The 19,175-nt window shown below is 34.4% G+C and overlaps 1 protein-coding gene across 20 annotated transcripts in view; it reads left to right on the plus strand.

The window, feature by feature from the left end:
* Positions 1–19,175, plus strand: part of LOC145278055 (AMP deaminase 2-like) — a 420,622-nt gene that overhangs the window by 287,732 nt on the left and 113,715 nt on the right. For 7 of the 20 annotated variants that reach the window (XM_080130282.1, XM_080130286.1, XM_080130285.1 and 4 more), the window contains one exon: positions 6,858–6,917. The exons of 9 other annotated variants lie outside the window; for them this stretch is intronic. In XM_080130282.1, coding sequence (XP_079986408.1) covers positions 6,858–6,917 — 60 coding nt within the window. The remainder of the gene's footprint in view (positions 1–6,857; positions 6,918–19,175) is intronic. 4 more of the 20 variants (XM_080130283.1, XM_080130289.1, XM_080130293.1 and 1 more) reach the window with 1 other exon arrangement.

Genomic DNA, 19,175 nt, shown 5'->3' on the forward strand with positions numbered 1-19,175 from the left:
TCTGGTTTCTGATTGGTTGATAGCAGAACGTGAATTAATTTGATTTGTCAGTTCCTAGCAGCATCGTTTATAAATAGAATCTCCCGACTGTGCGGGATCATACTCTATTATAAGGCAAAAATATTGCAACAGGGTGGGATTTTGTCGCTTATCAGGTTAGTTGAGATTATTATGTTGAGGTGATACAAGTGCTGTGAGTTCATTCAGAGCATATTCCATTAAAGTACTTGTAAAGCAGGAACAGGGATGAAACATTGCAGTGATGGGACAGAGGTTGAAGATTGGTTGATAGTGTGGGACCTATTAGATTTGAGACGTTTCTGTTGGGACCCTGTCTAAAAGTGAGAGAGTAGTGGTAGATGCACCAGTCCAGATGTGATGACACTATTCCATGCATGTAGAATAGGTAATAAAGGAGAAATGGAATGAGTTGCTCATAATCTGAGAGAAAATACCTCAGGAGTTCAGTAGAATCTGTCTGTGGTATTTTATTATTATTACCATTTTCTTTATTTTGCAAGGGAGTCATCATTTATTAAGGGTTGAAGACCACTTGAGGATGAAATGAAATTGGATCCGGTGACATCCAGATACATTCATGTCACGTTCCTGAACTTTTGAGATGAGGATTGACTACTCGTATTATTTGTGAGCAACCAAAAATACAATTGTGAATTACTAGACCCCTATCCAGTCATGGCTGAGGGAACAAGGACATGCTACCCCCTGTGAAGTAAATGAAGGGTTCTGCTCGAAATTCTGTCCAAATTTTCGAGTTCGAACAAGATACCTGAAGGTCGGAGATTACATCAACCGAAACGTTCTGAAAACAGTAGTTCGATGAATCCAAATAATACGGACCTTCATATCGTGAATAAAAATTTTTATCAAAATAAATAAATTCAGCATCAAAAAACACAACGCCCAAACATGGAGTACTGTTATCACATTTAGGAAGGAGCTGATAAGAATACCCTTCCTGACTTGACAGGGTTCAAAACTGGCTTTGAAATCTAGTGGAGGATGTCTTTTTTTTCATCATACTTTCTCTGTCACAGAAGAGACGTAGCAAGTCTGTCTCTGCTCCATCGTTATTTTCATAACAGGTGCTCAACTGAACTTCTATCTATCCACCTCCACTGTTGAACATTCACAGCAAACACTCATCTAGCTACAACTACTAACAATTCAATTTCTCTCATTATCGATCTGTGCCTAAAGCTAAACGTAAATTCCATGCGCAAAGTTTCTTTCCTAGAACTAACCGGCTGTGGAACAAAATATTTCTGGACTTCTTCCCAACTGACTATAACATAGCCGTTTTCAAGTCTAATGTAAACGAATTACTGTTTGAGTCATCCTCTTAAATAAACAACCGCTACCCAACATTATCAATCATTATAGTGTTATCTCACTGGCCACCTGACATTCATTAACATTTATCCTTAAATGGCATTTGGCCTTGATAAGTGATGATACTCTCCCTAGTAAATATACATCATAAAACAAAACCATTATATTAAACAATGATTAAATAGTTCAAGATATTAAGGAATTTAAACTTAAGAACACTTCATGAAATCATTAAAAGCAGGGCAAACTATCTGGATGGCTTTCTTTTTTGGTTTTCTGTTTGTATACATTCTAATATTTAGCTCAACGACACAATCCTCATCAAATGTACCTGTGCATATAATCAGTATGTGTACGTACATAACACATCATATCACAATGAATAATAATACATCTGGCATCAATTGAAATGGATGGCTCTCTTCTAAGAAAAGCCCCATGTTTTGACAAGCTTCTGGGTTTGTCCTTTACTCCTGATCTGAAATGGAACACATACATCAAGTCTGTTGCCAAGGTCGCTGGAAAGATGGTGGGATCCTTCTACCGCTCCAGAAGATATCTCACTAGTGATGCAATTCTCTATCTATATAAAAGCCAAGTACGTCCAAGGATGGAATACTGCTGCCATATCTGGACAGGAGCTGCTAAAAACAGCCTATCCTGCCTTGACAGAGTACAAAATAGACTTTGTGGCTTAGTGGGGGATGCCCTTTTCTCTACCCTGCAACCTCTCTCACACAGAAGAGACGTTGCGAGCCTATCCTTGTTTTATTGTTATTTCCATGGCAGGTGCTCATCTGAACTCCAATCTCTGGTCCTCCCTCACCAATTTTTCACGAAAAACACCCGTCCAGCTGAATCCACTGTGAAAAATGTCCCCCACTCTTTATCTGTGCCTAAATCAAAACGTGGATTCCATGAACAAAGCTTCTTTCTTAGAACTGCACGCCTGTGGAACTCTGTTCCATCTGCCTGCTTCTCACCTGACTTCAACTTGGATGTCTTCAAGTCCAACGTTAACAAATTTCTAATGAACTGCCCTCTTAAGTAAACACTTCATTAAATCTCCACACTAACGTACTGTACTTGCAATAACCCTTATCCCTGAGTGGCTTCCGGGCCTTGATAAGTGGTGACCACCGTGTAAAAAAAAAAGAAAAAAAAATTTTCTCTTTCAAATTGTAATTGGTTGAATTGAAAAGTCAACCTTGCACATTGTTTTATTGTGATCAGGTACTCTTTTAAAAATCGACATCAACATAGGAGGATTAACCTACTCTCATTTAAGCTTTTGATCTGTGTGTGTATATATATATATATATATAATGTTATAAATATATATATATAATGTTATAAATATATATATATAATGTTATAAATATATATATATATGTTGTTTACTTGAAAGCTTTTGATCTGTGTGTGTGTATATATATATATATATATATATATAATGTTAATTGTTTACTTGAAACGTACTTAATTTGTATATACCAATCGCAATTGATTAAAAAATCTTCCTCATAAATAAAGATTTTATATGAACAAGTGAAGCATGTATGGCCCCTTCCCGCCCCGTGAGTGCACTGTGAATGAGGCATAGAAAAATGACTAAGTTCAACACTTGCCCCCACACCATTAAGCCTTAAAAGTCCCCAGGGGACGTCAAGTCTTGGTGAAAATGAACAAACGGTTCAGTTTTAGGCCTTAACATATGTAAATTTGGGTTCTGGACCATGCAAAAAAAAGAAATGACTAAGTCCATCATTTGCCCCCCCCCCCCCCATTTAGCCCTAAAAGTTCCCAAGGCCTTAACATATTTAAATTTGAGTTCAGCACCATGCAAAACTGCTAAATAGACATACACAGAAAATTTTGGATAAAGATGGTAAAATAGTCCCAAAAATGGAGGGTTTTTATTAGCCCTAAAAGAGCCCCTGGGGCACACCTAAGAGTTATCGCAATGTATAGACAAACAAAATTATATAGAAATCAGTTAGTTACAACTTTTCAGAAAGTTTTATAAAAATCCAAGGTATCAATTTTTTTAATAAGCACAAAAGTGTCAATTTTAGCTATTTTAACCCGAAAGGCACTCCTAGGGTGGGGCAACTGGAGTTTTCTTGGAAAATCCATTCTGTTACTTTATTACTCATATCATGTTTAATGTTTGTGCAAATTATTTTTTAAATTCCAAGGCGTAGTTATTGAGAAAAGTGCGGACAGACAAACGGACAAGAATGAATTTACAGGTTCACCCTCCTTTTGTCGGGGGACCCCAAAAAAAATTTTTGTAATATAAATTTTATAAAATTTGAAAGATGTCCAAACTCAATGAATATTTTTTTATTATGTCCCAGAACATATATATAGTGTAGTATAATAATTCTCCAAGTTCTAAATATCAAGTTTTCTCAGTTGGTCATTTATTACTTTTCAAAAGGTATCCATTAAAATATTGTTTCGTATTGCGACTAACAAGTCTTCAAAATTCTGTTATTGCTGCATATTTAACTAGCAGTTCCCATATGCTATTGAACTCCATGCTGGGGCGGCTTAGAAGATTCCTATTACCCAGCATATGTGCCGCTTCTTTTTTTTTTTTTTTAAAGAAGTCACCACTTATCAAGGCTCAGAGGCCACTCGAGGATAAGGGTTAATGAGTGTACAATAGCTAATAGGACACTATCATAGTAATCATGGTAAATTGGATTAGTTAAGGGGACAAGAACATTGCGCCATCTAACTTTCCATCAATCTTATTTTAGACTGAAAATCTTGTAATCCTTCATTTTCTTTTTTTTTTCTTTTATATTCAATTTTCACCCCAAACACCTTTGAAGTACGGGGCTATCATCAGGGATATAAGTTGCAGGGATATTATGAAGGGAGATCAGCAGCAAGATGTCTATCCACATTACACTGGAACTTCTGCATGTCAGTAGAGTTGGGAAAGCAGAATCACAGAAAAGAATTCTAAAGGCTAGCAGTTCTGGGGAAGAAACTATTGGCTTTCTTACACCTAGAGATCTCTACTATGGAGAGGGGTGAGATTTAGCTGCTTGTTGGGTTTGTCAGGGGTATTTACATTGAGGAGGCACAAGTACTTGTAGTTCATCAGAGTATTCACCATTAAAATACTTGTAGAACAGGCAGAGGGATGCAACTTCTCATCGATGGGACAGAGGCTGAAGCTTATATGACAGTTCAGGACCCATCAGGTTGACAACTCTTTTGAATCCTGTCCAGGAGTGAGAGACAAGGAGCAGATGCACCAGCCTAAATGGGACAACAATACTCCATACATGGGCGAATGGTGGCTTTATAGAGGTATAGGATACTTTCAGGCATAAGTAGTTTTCTAGCACAGTAGAGAAAGCCCACCTTCTTTGCAGCAGCCTTGGCAATGCTCTCAATGTATCTGTTCCAACTCATGTTCTCTATGAACGTTAGGCCAAGAAGTTTAAAGGGAATACTTTCAGGTAATGTGTTTTTGGTCATTTCTATTGGTGGTAAAAAAGGTTTCTTGTAATTATTGAAGGAAACAAGCTTAGTCTTGGCAGCATTAAATTTGACCATCTATTTATGTCCCCATTCCACTACAGATTGAAGATCTTCCTCTAGTGTTTCTGCCATTTCCTTAGATATGTGTTTATTTGTTTTCCCCTCGTGCCTGTTATAGAGCATGGTGTCATAAGCATATATACCCATCTGTCAGAGACAATTTTATCACGCAGGTCATTTATGAATATTAGGAATAATAAAGGTCCAAGGATAGACCCCTGAGGGACACCTGCATTTATATCATATTGTTTAGATGTACGATCATCGAGGACAACCTGGATTCTTCTCTTACTTAAGGATTTAATTACATTATGTATTCTCCCAGTAATACCATATGATCTGATTTTCCTGAGAAGACCATCGTGCCATACCTTGTCATAAGCCTTAGATATATCTAGGGTTACCGCTCTACCCTCCCCTGCTTTGTCACCACCACAATGACTAGCAACAAATCTCAGCTCCAATGTTCCTTATCAGCTGTCAAAAATCTGACTGCTTGTCTTCCTCAATTCATTCTTCTTCAAGTAGTTGTTCAAATAATATTCAAATAAATCTTACCTATATGAGAAAAAAAATCAAACTACTAATAATTTTCTTTTTTAGACTAAAAATCAAGTGCCCAACATGCAAAACAGTCCACATGCTTCCCGGCCGACTACAATATGATAGCCTTCAAGTCTAATGTAAACAAGTTCTTGTTGAGCTGTCCCCTTAAATAATCAAATTCTACCCAATCTACACCATTAATGATTACTACACTACCACCTTACAAACCCCTATCCTCGAGTGGCCTTCAGGCCTTGATAAGTAGTGACTCCCTTGTAAAAAAACAAACAAAAACCTTTTATTTTCTTCTTCAGTGTTACCGTAGGCAACATTTAATTGTCATTTATATTTTAAATCATAAAAGTGCTACACTTTCTTGTAAGGGACAGAGTTAGCCAATTCCAATATTTCATAGGTGTAAAGTGCAAAAATGTACCCTTCCAGCTAAATGCTAAGATCCACACAAAAGGTAAATGTCTCCTTCCATCTCTCCTATCAGGGGACATCACTCTTTGGTTACTTCCTGTTATCAAGGAAGTTAACTCCATGGGTACTTCCTGTTATCAGGAGCAGATAACTCTTTTACCTATATATCCCTTTACCCCCCCCCCCCCTCCCTCTGCTACTGTAACCGCATGATGGATTGGTATGGTCATCTTTGCATGCACCATGCAGTAAACTATTCTTCTTTTTCAGAATTCTCAGATCAAAATTTCAATTCTGCTTCTCACAATTTCCGGTCAAAATTTAATAGACATCTGACAAAACTCACCTCTGCCAAAAAGAATGCCCTTCTCTGATCAACAGGCTTTTTATTGAAACCGTCTGTCTTTCATATGCATATTAGATGTCCTGAAGTCTCATTACTTCATAAGATCGACAGCCTATAAGTAAACACAGTGGCCATGTTTTTCTTCATTCTGCTTGCTTGACACAAACATGGCATGTTGTACAAAAAAATCAGGTTTGTACAAATTTTTAATCACAAACCAGAAAATTTGTGTGATTTTCTGTGCATTTGTAGCAATAAGTTTTTTGGTGCTCTTGTTTTGCAACATGAAGATTGCCCTAACGGTGGAAGACTGACCAGGTGTGTTCATCTTGCTGTGATATCATCAACTTCCATTTCTCCTTCATCTTTAAATTGTAATAATTCGAAGGTAATCAAAAGTAAAGAAAAACATTTTATGACAAACTAAAACACAAATCGTATTTTTTCTTTGTTTTACCATTTTTTTCCTTTTTGTTTTTTGATTTTGTTTTAGCTGAAATTCCTCAGTGCATTGTCTTGTAAAATGAGTTAGTGTTCTTTTTTTGTTATTCAAATTTTTTTTTTTTTTTTTTTTTTTTTTTTAGTAAATTTTATTTTCCATTGTCATATTTTGTCCTTCAAGGTTTGACCAGTGTAGATAGCACCAGTCCATCTGGCCGAGCAGGTTGGCATTTCCATTTTGGTATGCATCTAAATACTTTCACCAATAAATCAAAATCCTTGGTCATCTTTAAATATCAGTGCCATTCAAATACACGATTTCTTTTCATTGTTAAAAAAAAAAAAAGGAATTTTATTTTTTAAAAATTTAATTATCAATTGGAAATGGATGTTGGTAAGCATGTGATTTAATTTAATTTTTTTTTTAAATTTAATATTTAAAAAGTTGTGTTAATTTAATGTATGAAATAAAGTATTCCGGATTTTAGAAGTTTGGCCTAAATAACATTTAAGATGACAATTTAAACTTTGATTCTGACTAGCCAATTTTCAGTCGTTATTTTTGTGCCATCTTATTGGCAATAAAATATGGTGCTAATGCAGAGAGTGATCTGCACTATCTTTAAATCGTATTTCCACATTTAATTAAAGTTTTATGATATGTTTTTTTATTCAATTATAAGGTTAAAGTATAGAATAGGTACAAAACACACTCTCCTCCTCATGTTAAGACTGGCTTTTTAAATAACACTATTATTTCAGCATGGATCACTCTCTGCATGAGTACCTAAAATATTGCACTTTATTATATTGATGGTGGCTAAGCTGTTAATAACATCAGTTGACAATCTGGGTGTGCCAAGTTCGATCCACAGAGGCACTTTCATCAAACCCATACTTGACCTTGTGTCTAACCGTCTGGAAAGGAAGTGAATCTACACTTTATTTTTAGTCCAATATGCAACAGCTCATAATACAAAATATTTTCTCAATAATTCTTATAATGACAAAGTAAATGATTTGCATTTAAATTGATGAATATCTAATAAGAGTTGTCTGTCTTACAATTAAAATTTTATTAATTGTTAAACCAGTGATTCCCAACCACTGTGCTGCCACACAGTAGTGTACCATGGAATGATTACTAGTGTACCACGAAGAGATTATAGATTGAAATTACAAGTTGTTATAACCGAAGTTGTTTGTATTAATAAATACTAACTCACACATTACTACTTATATGATGTTAACGTTAAAATATTAAAATATAAAAAAATAAGATGTGTAATAGATTGTTTGTTTAAATTGTTGGCTATTTTGAATTTTTTGATAATAATAAACATTGTTAAGCCATTATCATTCACCATTATTATTCTATACTAAGTACTGAATGCAGGATATGTTTTATTCTTGTGAATAAAAAGTTTCCTTATATGGTTTTCTATATTTTGTATTATTTAATTGCAAAAAGGCTTTATGAGTAGAAAATATTCATTTATTGTGATAGGTGTGCTGTGGAACTTTAAAGAGCTTAATAGTGTGTTGCTATGTAAAAAAAAAAAAAAAAAAAAAATTGGGAACCACTGGGTTAAGCAATTAAAAAAAAAACCCCAATGAAAATGACTTCACTGTAAACCTGAACAATGCTAGGTATATACTGCTAGTTATTAACGGCATCATTATCGAATTTGTTAAGATTTATAAAGTCTAGCTTAAAAATTTCTACTCTTCTTTACCCCCGAACAAGGCATATACAACTCGGACATAAAGAGCTACTATTTGGGGCCATGTCTACAGGGGACTATGTAAGAAGATGAGTGAGATGATTGTTCACATTACATTTAAACTTCTGCATATCAATATAGTCAGGGAAGCAAGAAGGGAATTCCAAAGTCCAGAAGTCCGAAGAAAAGAAGCTATTAGATAAATGGTTTTCCAACATCTAAGGATTTCTACGTTGAAGGGGTGGGATTTTGTTGCTAGTCAGTGGTATGTATATCAAAGAGGTACAAGTACAACGAGTTCATCAAATCACATTGCATTAGAATACTTGTAAAACAGGCACACATGCAACGTTGTTGTGATGGACCAGTGGTTGGAGCTTGTTTGATTGTGCAGGACTTATAAGATTGGAGACTCTTTTTTGGACCCTGTTTAGTGGTGGATGCACCAGTTCGTACGTGGCAACATAATAATCCATGTATGGGCGTATGCTTGCTTTGTAGAGATACAGGATATTCTCTGGTGTGACAATGTTTCTAGTTGTGGTAAACTATGTTGCTGATTACTTAGCAGCAATCAATAATCAATTTTATAATGTGACATGCTCAGAAACTTCCATAGCAAATTCCACCTCTAAAGATCCAAAAGTTATGTTTTTGCAAAAAAAAACAAAACAATCAGTATAGTTATCTGATATAATATTGGCTTATGTTTTGGAATTTTTAAAATGAGTATTTGATAATTTGGACTACTATTCACACAACGTTTTGGCCGATGTAACCACCAACCTTTTTCAGATGTATTTTTTAAATTTAGAAACCTAATACAAGATGGAACGATAAAATTGTCGCCCTAAAGAAAACAACACTACAGCTTTATTTTAAAACTTTTATTGAAAAAATCAATTCAGGTAAGTTTATTATGTAGTAGAGCTGATACCTATTCAATGTAGCTGCCTTCAGCTTCAATCACCGCCTCAATACGGGTCTGGAACTGAGAGCATGCCTTTTCCACGAGTGCTGGCAGGAGCTCAGTGAATGCTCAGTGGATGGTGCCGATCAGGCTGGCTTTGGTATTGTGGGAGGTCATGCTGGTGATTTTCTCGATGTATGACCATACGAAGTAGTCCAGCGGGTTCAGGTCAAGGGAGGAAGGGCAAGCCAATGAGAGAAGGGTACAAAGTTGTAGCACTGGGTCTCTTTGGACTTGTGGACCAGTGCTGAGTCCTGCTGCCACACTCAGGGTCTGCCAGCAGCTACCTGATTGCACCAGGAGATCTCCACACTCTTAAGCAGATCCAGGTATACTTTAGTGTTGACTTTCAAGCTGACTTCGAAGATGTGAGGTGGTATGGCATGGCCCACACTTGAAACCACACCAAAGACCATAACTGTGACTGGAAACTTTGTTTACATCACCATGCACACATTCCTGCTATCTGTGGCAATCGAGCAATACATTTGGATGGTGCTGGCAATGGTCCTGTTGTCATAACTTGGATCGGTAGAAAGCATGAGTTGTACAGCGGGGCATCTCCAATCTCACTCGTTGAACATTGTGTCACTTTCAGACATGATAGAAGGCTGCCATTGCTCTTGGGATTTGTACACAACTGGCCAACTAGTAAATGGTCTGAAACAAAAAAAAACAAAACCGGATGTCATCAAACGGAAATGGAATTATATCGTCTTTTTCAGGGCGATAATTTTATTGTTCCACCCTGTAGTCAAACTTGGGAATATTTGAATTAGTTTTCTAATCTTTATTTTATTATTTACAATGTTTTATCCTTGCTACACATGATACTAAGAATAACAAATCAAAATTGATCATGGCTGCCAGAATGAGAATAATCTACCTCGATGGATATCTTAAGTTTAAAGTTTTTCTCAAGTTCAAGACTTTGACAAGAAATTTTTCAAGTTTGAAAAGGATAAACCTGAGGATTGGTTATCTGTATTATTTGGATTCTTCGGATTACTGTCCTCATCTTCTTATTTTCATAACATTTCGGTTGATATAACCTTCGACCTTTTTCAGGTGTATCTTGTCAAATTTAGGAATGTTTTACCCATATTCGACACATTCTCGAGTTCGACAAGATACACCTAAAGAAGGTCGGAGGTTACATCGACTGAAACGTTCTGAAAATGATACTCAAGATGAAAACAGTAGTAAAAAAAATCCAAATAATATTGAAAAAGGTTGTAGGTTACATCGGTCAAACGTGAAGATAACAGCAAATATGAACTTAGCAGCCCAAAGAATCCATATAATCCCCAAAATTCAAATAATCCAATGAATTTAGATATTACAAAGAAATCAAAGAATCCACAAACGTACTTGCATCTGTTAATGTTATCATGTAAAGGGAAGCAACTCTGAATTTTTTTTTTCAGAGCTATTTCCCTTACTATACCAACTCGAATTATGCACGTGTGTACGCACAGACATAGGAATGGAAAAGTTAGTCAAATTTATTGCTACTTCAGTTCACAATGAGTGACTAGTCTCTGTTATATGTGCTGTGAAACAGGGTTCAATCTTTGGTTGAATTATACTAAAGATTTAAAAAATGGCACTTGACACTTCCTTACTAAATACTCAGCACTGTAAGGTAAGAATCAAGGGTAAGTTGAGCAGTCCAAGAAAAAGAGTTCAAAGAATCCATATAACCCCCCCCCCCCCAATATATCTTGACATAGTTACCAATAAAAAGGGAGTTTTTCTGTTAGCCATGAGTTAAATAGCTTTACTAATCTTTTTTTATTAAGGAAAGCAATTACCAGGTATAACTCTTATCAGAAAGGATAAAGAAAAATCTTATTTTTCTGCAAAATTTCAAGAAATTGTTATATTATTGAATTTTTTTTAAATTTATAAAATATAAAAAAGAATTACTCAACTTAAAAAAATATCCATTTTTCATTTTTAGCCAAGGAATTTTGCACATTTTTTGGTGTTTGTGTTTAATAGTCAACCATTTTGATTTTTTTGAATCTGTTCTTTCTCCTCCTCGTTTTCTTCTCTTCTTTTTTGCGGCTCTGGGATTTTGTTCCAATTTTGTTAACGTGTGTGATTTTATGCATGAGGTTCCGTGTGTGAGTGCAGAGATTGTGGAAATCCTTGTTCGTTTTGATGATTTTGAAATTTGAATTCCGACACCATTTTTGAGATTGCAGAAACTCTTTTTTTAAGAGAAATGATGAAATTATTCTCCCTTTTCCTGTCCCCCCCCCACACACACAAAGAAATAAATAATTGAACAGACCTTTTAACATCCCAGCATAAAGGTTGAATATCATTACGTTGCTGAAAATTGCATGTTTTTTTTTTTAAACTTTTATTTTATATAATTTATCGTTTGAAAGAATGAGTTTGTTTTATTTTGCAGAATGTCTGTTGGTTATTTGTTTATTTTTTGTCATTTTCAACTTATGTAAACAAAAAACTAGTAGAAAGTGGACCTTGGGTTTACTTTTGGCAGCGTTGTAATTCTTATTTTGTAATTTATTTTGTCTTTTAATTTCATGAATATGCTTCTGACAAAGGGGGAAGACTTTTGTATTATTTATATATTAATACCGCAGTACCTTTAACATGCATATGTACGTGTGTTACGGTTTCTAGATCATAAAGTGTTCGATCTGGAGATCCTATTTATTATAAAAGAGAATAGGTGATAAAATACTACGAACATTAAATTAGTATTTAAATATGTTAATTTAATGTTCGTAATATGTTATCATCTATCATCCTTTTTAATAAGTAGGATCTCCCGATCACTGAAGACGAAATGTAAAAAAAAAAAAAAAAATAATAAATAAATAAATAAAAATGATGTCGCTTTTGGGCCGAACGTAAAACTAAAATATACCTTCTTGGTCTTCTGGCTAGGATCCAAAGGTAGATCTGTCTAAAAATGGTATAATATAATGATATCATAAGGTTTCTGCTCGTGCTGGGCGTCTATACAATGAAAATATGTCACAGACTCCTATAAGGATATTGGAGATAAACTGTAATAACCAGAGATATTCTGACACAACATTAATCAGATGACTTAGGTAAATAATTTTACAGTTTTAACAAAAGGGATACAATGATATGGCGGGGTCTCCATTCACACTGAACGTCCACAGAATGCCCAACAACAATATGTTATATATGAAAAATGCTGCTGTGGAATTTCCACAGGTCTTGCTAGTTTGGATTATTTTGACATCAATTCTCATAAAATACAGATAGACAAGGTCACTTTGATGTATAAAAATATATATACGACATAATCACATTTACACATCGGTTCTTACCAGATCACTGAAGTTAAGCAATATTGAGCCTGACCAGTACCGGATGGGTGACCATTTGGGAAGGCTATGTGCTGCATGTACCATGTAAAGGCATAGAAATTTCCAGGTTGGTATCCGGAGGCATGTTAATTCACTGCGAGAGATGCACTCCCAGTCTTCATTAAGATGTGCATTTAGGAGAAGGAAGAACTCTGATGTAAAACCTGAGGTTTGCTGTCTGCTGTCTTATGGAAGCCATTGTACCAACAGAGAGTAGAAGTTGTACCAAAGAGTGTCATTGGTTCTGTACAAAGCCTCCACTATTATAAACAAATCATCTGCGTGGATTTCCGAGCAACTTAAGTTGTGGTGGAGTTCATATGTTGAAATCGACGGAAGGGGGTCAATATGGGAGAGACATAATTACATGCAAAACAAAAAGGGACATAACTTCCTCACCACTTAAAAAGCGAAATTAAATACAAAAAGCAGAGTTTCAAAACTGCTTATATCGCTAATAAAAAATAACCATAACAAATCTTATATTTACAAGCGATTAAAATTGTGCATAAAATCTGACAACGTATCATGGCTCAGCAATAAAATTCTAAGCTTCAGATTGTGCAATTATGGATTCGATTCTTGCAAAAAAAAAAAAAGAAAGTCTAGCCATGCTGATGCTGGCTGTTAGCCAGAAACACGTGCCCATAGATAACTTATGCACATAAAAATATTTTTTAAAAATTAAAATAAAAAAAAATTCCATCAAAAAAAGGGAGGTAAAACAAATGGGAGGTAACTCCCTCATCACTTTGGAAACTGGATTAAATAAAAAAGCAGTGTTTCAAAACTGCTAATTATCATCAATAAAAAATAACAATAGATCTTCATATATATATATATATATATATATATATATATATATATATATATAAATTTCGCAATAGCCAATATATCACATGTTTATTATACAATGTATTTCTTCAGTGTTACAATCGTTTCATGACCACTTGGACAAGCTTAAACATTATTTTGTTAAAAGATATTCCAAAATGGCTAATCTTCAAACACAAGCCCAAATATGGCAACACAATACTCTGGGCGAATGTTGGCTTTGTAAAGATACAGTTTAGAAATTACACAATGGAAGAAATGAAAAAAGCACCTGATAGATTGTGATAATCCCTCAAACATCGAAAATTAAACAAAATACTGATATAAACATATCCAATTTATGGCACCAATTGTGCAAAAAACGTAATGTTCTACTAGTCTTTTGTTTCATTTTCGATTTTTTGTGCAATTATCGAGATTCAACTATGGCTCGAATGAAACCGCCATTTTGTTTTTTTGTTTTAACTCGATAATCTTTACACTACTTTTGTTTTTAATTGGAAAAAAAAAAAGAAAACATTTTAAAATAAGTTAAAAGACACAAAAAAACTTATTGAGGTAGGAAGAAGAGTAACTTAGCTTGCCTTTGGTAGCAGTTATTCATTATATATATATATATATATATATATATATATATATATATATATATATTAAACCTTGTTTGCTTTGTTGCCTATTCTGAAAAATCACTGAAAATTATATTTTAAGAAATAATATCAGACTAAATACATTTTGTTAATTTCTTCAGTGAAAATGTAATACCAGGAATGAAAAAAAAAAAAATCCTAATGGATTTTTTTTAATTGTTAATTACTACTCTACCACCTTACATTCATTAACGCTTATCCTCGAGTGGCCTTTGGGTATTGATAAGTATGGACTCTCTTGCAAAAAAAGTGTGTTGAAAAGTATTAAAAAAAAAAAAGTTTCATAAGCCCAGAGAAAATGCTGTTTATTTTTTTGTAACATTTTCGATAACAAAATAAAATATTTTTATACATACATGTGAAGTATTTATACATGCTGATTTCTATCTCTACTAGAGGAACTTTGTGTGAATTTGTTCCCTGTGGACTCAAAAAAGGCCGAGAAAGCCTTCTACTCTAATAGTTCCTTCCCTGGGATTGCTTTATTTTGGAATTCCCTTCCGTGTCCCTGCTTTCTTGACTGTACTGACATGCAGAAGTTCAAGTGTAATGTAAACAGACGTCTTGTGGCTCAACTCCCTATATAGTATTCATGCAAATTATATCCCAGATAGTAGCCCTCTAGATTAAAGTGTGCTTTGTTTGGAGTGAAAGTGCAAAAAAAAAAAAAAAAAAAAAAAAAAAAATTATGGAGGTACTTTATGTGCCTGGCAGTATTCTTAGATAGGTTTTGTATTGGAATGTCTTTGATAAGTATCAATAATTGATAATCAAATTAATCCGACGAAAGAAAGAACAGACTATCTTGACCAAAGTTAACACCTTACACAGTCTAACATTACAAGTGTATCTAAGAAGTTTTATTACCACACAAGCAGAAAGGCCCAGCATATAAAAACAATAGGTACTTTGATATAACGGGTGCATTTGAAATGAATGTTACTGTTCAAGCACAAGTGAACCATGATACTTGTCGTTTTAAACTTAAATTCAAGTTATTATCACTGCACAAGCAGTAAAGCCAGACATATAAAATCAACAGTAGCTTTTTTGATATGACAGGGACCTGTACGAAATGAATGTTTTTGTTGAGAGCACAATAGAAACATGATACATGATTTTTGCATTTTAAACTTTAATTCAAGCCATTCTATATAAGAATAATTTTATAAAATCAACAGTAGGTTCTCTACTGTGCAATGTAGATTACAATGTATTGTGGACTAAGTCACTGTGAGGAGGCATATGAAACTTCTCCCCAGTGCACCATGATGGATCCTTAACTAGAGCAGGCAATCAATCGATTTGATTGAAAATGGGCGATTTCACCGATTTCAATGACAATAAAAATATGGGGGCGTGAAACATTCATTGAGTATAATTCGATCCCAGGACATACCGGGTTTCCCTGCTATTCTTTTTATAATTCAAACAGTATAACCTAACATCTCAAAAATTCAAAAACATAATATGGAACTTTTTATCTGTCAATTTTGTTAGGCAGTGATAAAAATTTACATTGCCGCAAATAGTGGACAGTTTCCGTTCAGTTTTCCGTTAACTTCAATACACAAACACCACTGTTTCACCCAAGCCTGAAAAAATTTATCACAAATGTCTCAGCTATCGTTAAAAAAGCTGGCGAAGTAGGTAATGTTTAAAAATATAAATATGCATATTTATACATGTACTGATCTTTCACGGGCTTTCAACTTTTCATGAAGAAAGAAGACACAAGGAGATGTTCACTGAGAGTTTTATTAAAGGTTTTATTTAGGATAAAATTGACTCGGCTAAAAGAACATTCGTCTCTCCCTACTAACTATTTAGTTAAATTCCTAACTTAACTAAAATGAGTGACACACGGATAGCGACATCAAAGTAACATTTCACATCCTAATCATCAAAGCTTTTCTACATACTTGAAACATGATATATAAAAATTATTAAAATGGACTTAATATACTCAATCATGGATATGCGAGCGACTAAATAAAGATTAACTAATTGTCATATTTGGAAAACGAACTTTAATTAATTATTTTTTTATGGTTTCTTATTAGATGATTAGTTTCTTTTAACTATTACGCCCAGTTCTTTTTTTCTTTTTTTTATAAAGGGGTCACCACTTATCAAGGCCCGAAGGCCACTCGAGGATAAGGGTTATTGAGTGTACAGTAGTCAATGGGATAATTTCTTAGTAATCGTTAGTAGTAGAAATTTGGTAAATTGGATTATTTAATGGGACAGTTCATCAAGAATTTGTTTATGTTGGACTTTATTTATGCATATTTTCTGAATTGTGCATTATTGCATGATTTTTAGAATGAAAAAAGTTCTAGTGCACACAAATGTATTCATATATATATATATGTATACATATACATAAAAGTGATCTTGTGTGTGGAAAGTCTCTACCAAACTCCTCTCTGAATTTTAAGTCTACAGACTTGAAACTTGATATATAGGGGATGTAGACCTGTGGAACAATTTCAATTTTGTTTTTAGCTTGCAAAAATAGTTGCTAAGAGGGTCAAAATTGAAAAACAAAAGAAAAAACATTTGACCATGGTAGGGTAAATTGAATAAAGCTGTTACTTTTGCGCATGCGCAAAATGAAACATTTATAGCTCAAAGTCGCTTAATTTTTTACCTTTCGTATTAATCTATTGGTAACTTAGACAGTAACAACACTGGAGAGATAAATAACAACTAAGTCTGGAGCACTAAACGTTTTGATTTCAATTCTAGTGGATGGCACCCAAGTCGTATTTTATTTATTTTTCTTTTGTAACTTTTGAAATCATTACTATATGTTGGATAATAATCAATAGAGAATTGGCTCTTTCATAATAAATACAAAATCTGCATGAATTAAAATATAATACTTATATGCATTTTACGACTGGACCACGCGGGCCAGCATGCTAATATATAATGGTATTGCTTATGGCATAATTAATCTAAAGAAAGAATAAAATTCATCTTTATTCAACTTCTCTAAGAGTTATTGGAACCGTCTTAAAAGTTCTTGTGAATTTGCTAAAATTTGTGTGATGATGTATAAACTTACATAAATGAGTGTTATGATAAGCCACTAACTTATGCAACATTGTTTAACCTATTAAGTCCAACTGTCCTATTTTCTATATAATACAAAGAGACGTTATAACTGATGCATTCCCCAGCGCTCTCTGTCCAAAAACAGACGCTAACAACTTGTAGAAAAAATAAATGTCTTTATTCCTTTTTTCAAAATGCTGCAACTACTAAATTCAATGGTTGCATGTCACAGTGAGAAACTTAGCGGCGATGTAGGATAGAGGGGGTGGTGGTGTCGGTGGACAAGCAAGTGGCGTCCTCAACAACCGAGCGCGTGTCTGCCTGTTTCTCCTTCTGCCTCACAAGCTACCGGCTTTTGTTTATATGTCAGAGTTGAGTTTCCCGTTGCACCTGCAATGTCAACGACTTTAACCTGTGACCCCATCAACGAGTACATCCGGCCTCTGCTACCGTTGACAGTTCAACACTTGCAGTCTTCCACACAATGCACTGTGCCACATAACGACTATTAGCTTTCTCTGGAATTTGAGAGCCAATATGCTCCCCCTTTTTTATTTTCATTAAGGAATCACCAATTTTCAAGACCCAAAGGCCACTCGAGGATAAGAGATTGCTTGTGAGATAATACTGTGATTGGTAATGATGATGGTGATAGGGAAGAATTTTATTATTTAAGAGGATGGGTCAATAAGAATTTGTTTACATTGGACTTGAAAACGACCATATAATCAGTTGGGAAGCAGCCCGGCTTCCCCAGGATCCTAGTACTCTTTATGCACTTTCAGTTGAGGTTTGGATACTGTTATTCCTTTTCGGTCTTTCCATCCTCCTAGACACTTTATGGTTGTTTCATTTTTCTGTTTTTATTTGTTGTTTTGCTATTTTGTTTTTATTTTTTATTTTTTTATTTTTTATGATGATGAGAGATTATTTCTCTTTTTCTAATATTGAATGCGTGATTTCATAACATGCTTCTGCATGTTTGCGTATTTCGGTTTTTGATGGTCGCCCACTTATCTCATAAGATTTTGTTAACTAACGTTTTAACACCATTCCTACTCTCTCTCAGTTTCCGTTTCTCTCTCCCTCTCTCTCATCTCCTCCATTTACTAATTGAGTCTCTCTAACTCGCTTACTCCCTTCCCACATTTTCCTCCCTCTCTTATTTTTCTTACTCTTTTCAAATAGATTTCTTCAAACACTTTCATATATGCCCTCTCTCCTTTTCTCTACCTTCCCTCTTGTTTTTCTTACTCCCTCCCTTCTTGTTTTTCTTCCTCCCCCTCTTTTGTTTTTCTTACCCCCTTCTCTTTTTCCTTTCCTTCCGCTTTCTTGTTTTTCTTACCCCCCCCCCTGTTATTTTTCTTACTCCCCCTCTCTCATATTTCTTATTTTCCCCTTTCTTGTTTTTCTTACTCCCCCTCTTTTGCTTTCTTACTCCCCCTCTTTTGCTTTCTTACTCTCTTTCCAAACACTTCCATACAATTCCTACCACTCTCTCCTTCTTTCTCGTCTTTGTTTTTGGTTTTGGACAACAATCTTTATTTCGATTATTTGTTGTTGTTTCATTTATTTTTTGTTTTGCAGTTTTTATTTCAGTTTATTGATCATTAGATCCTGCACCCTCCCTCCGAAATTCTTTTTACTTTCATTTTTGTTTCGCATTTTTTTTTTTTTTTCAAATACGATTTTGAAAATATGTAATCATTATATCTTTTTGTGATCAAATTATTAATTGAACGAATTTGTGATAAAACTGTAACTAATTTTGTTAGAGTACGTAATATTGCATTGATCTACTTCGAAAATGAAGGTGAATTTTATTAACGATTCCATGGTTGGCATTTAAGAAATAATCAAGTTTGTCTGCTCTTTCTGACT

Source organism: Euprymna scolopes, chromosome 6 (assembly GCF_053919585.1).
Source record: "Euprymna scolopes isolate OS-2025 chromosome 6, ASM5391958v1, whole genome shotgun sequence".
In the NCBI taxonomy this organism is placed as follows: Eukaryota; Metazoa; Mollusca; class Cephalopoda; order Sepiida; family Sepiolidae; genus Euprymna; species Euprymna scolopes.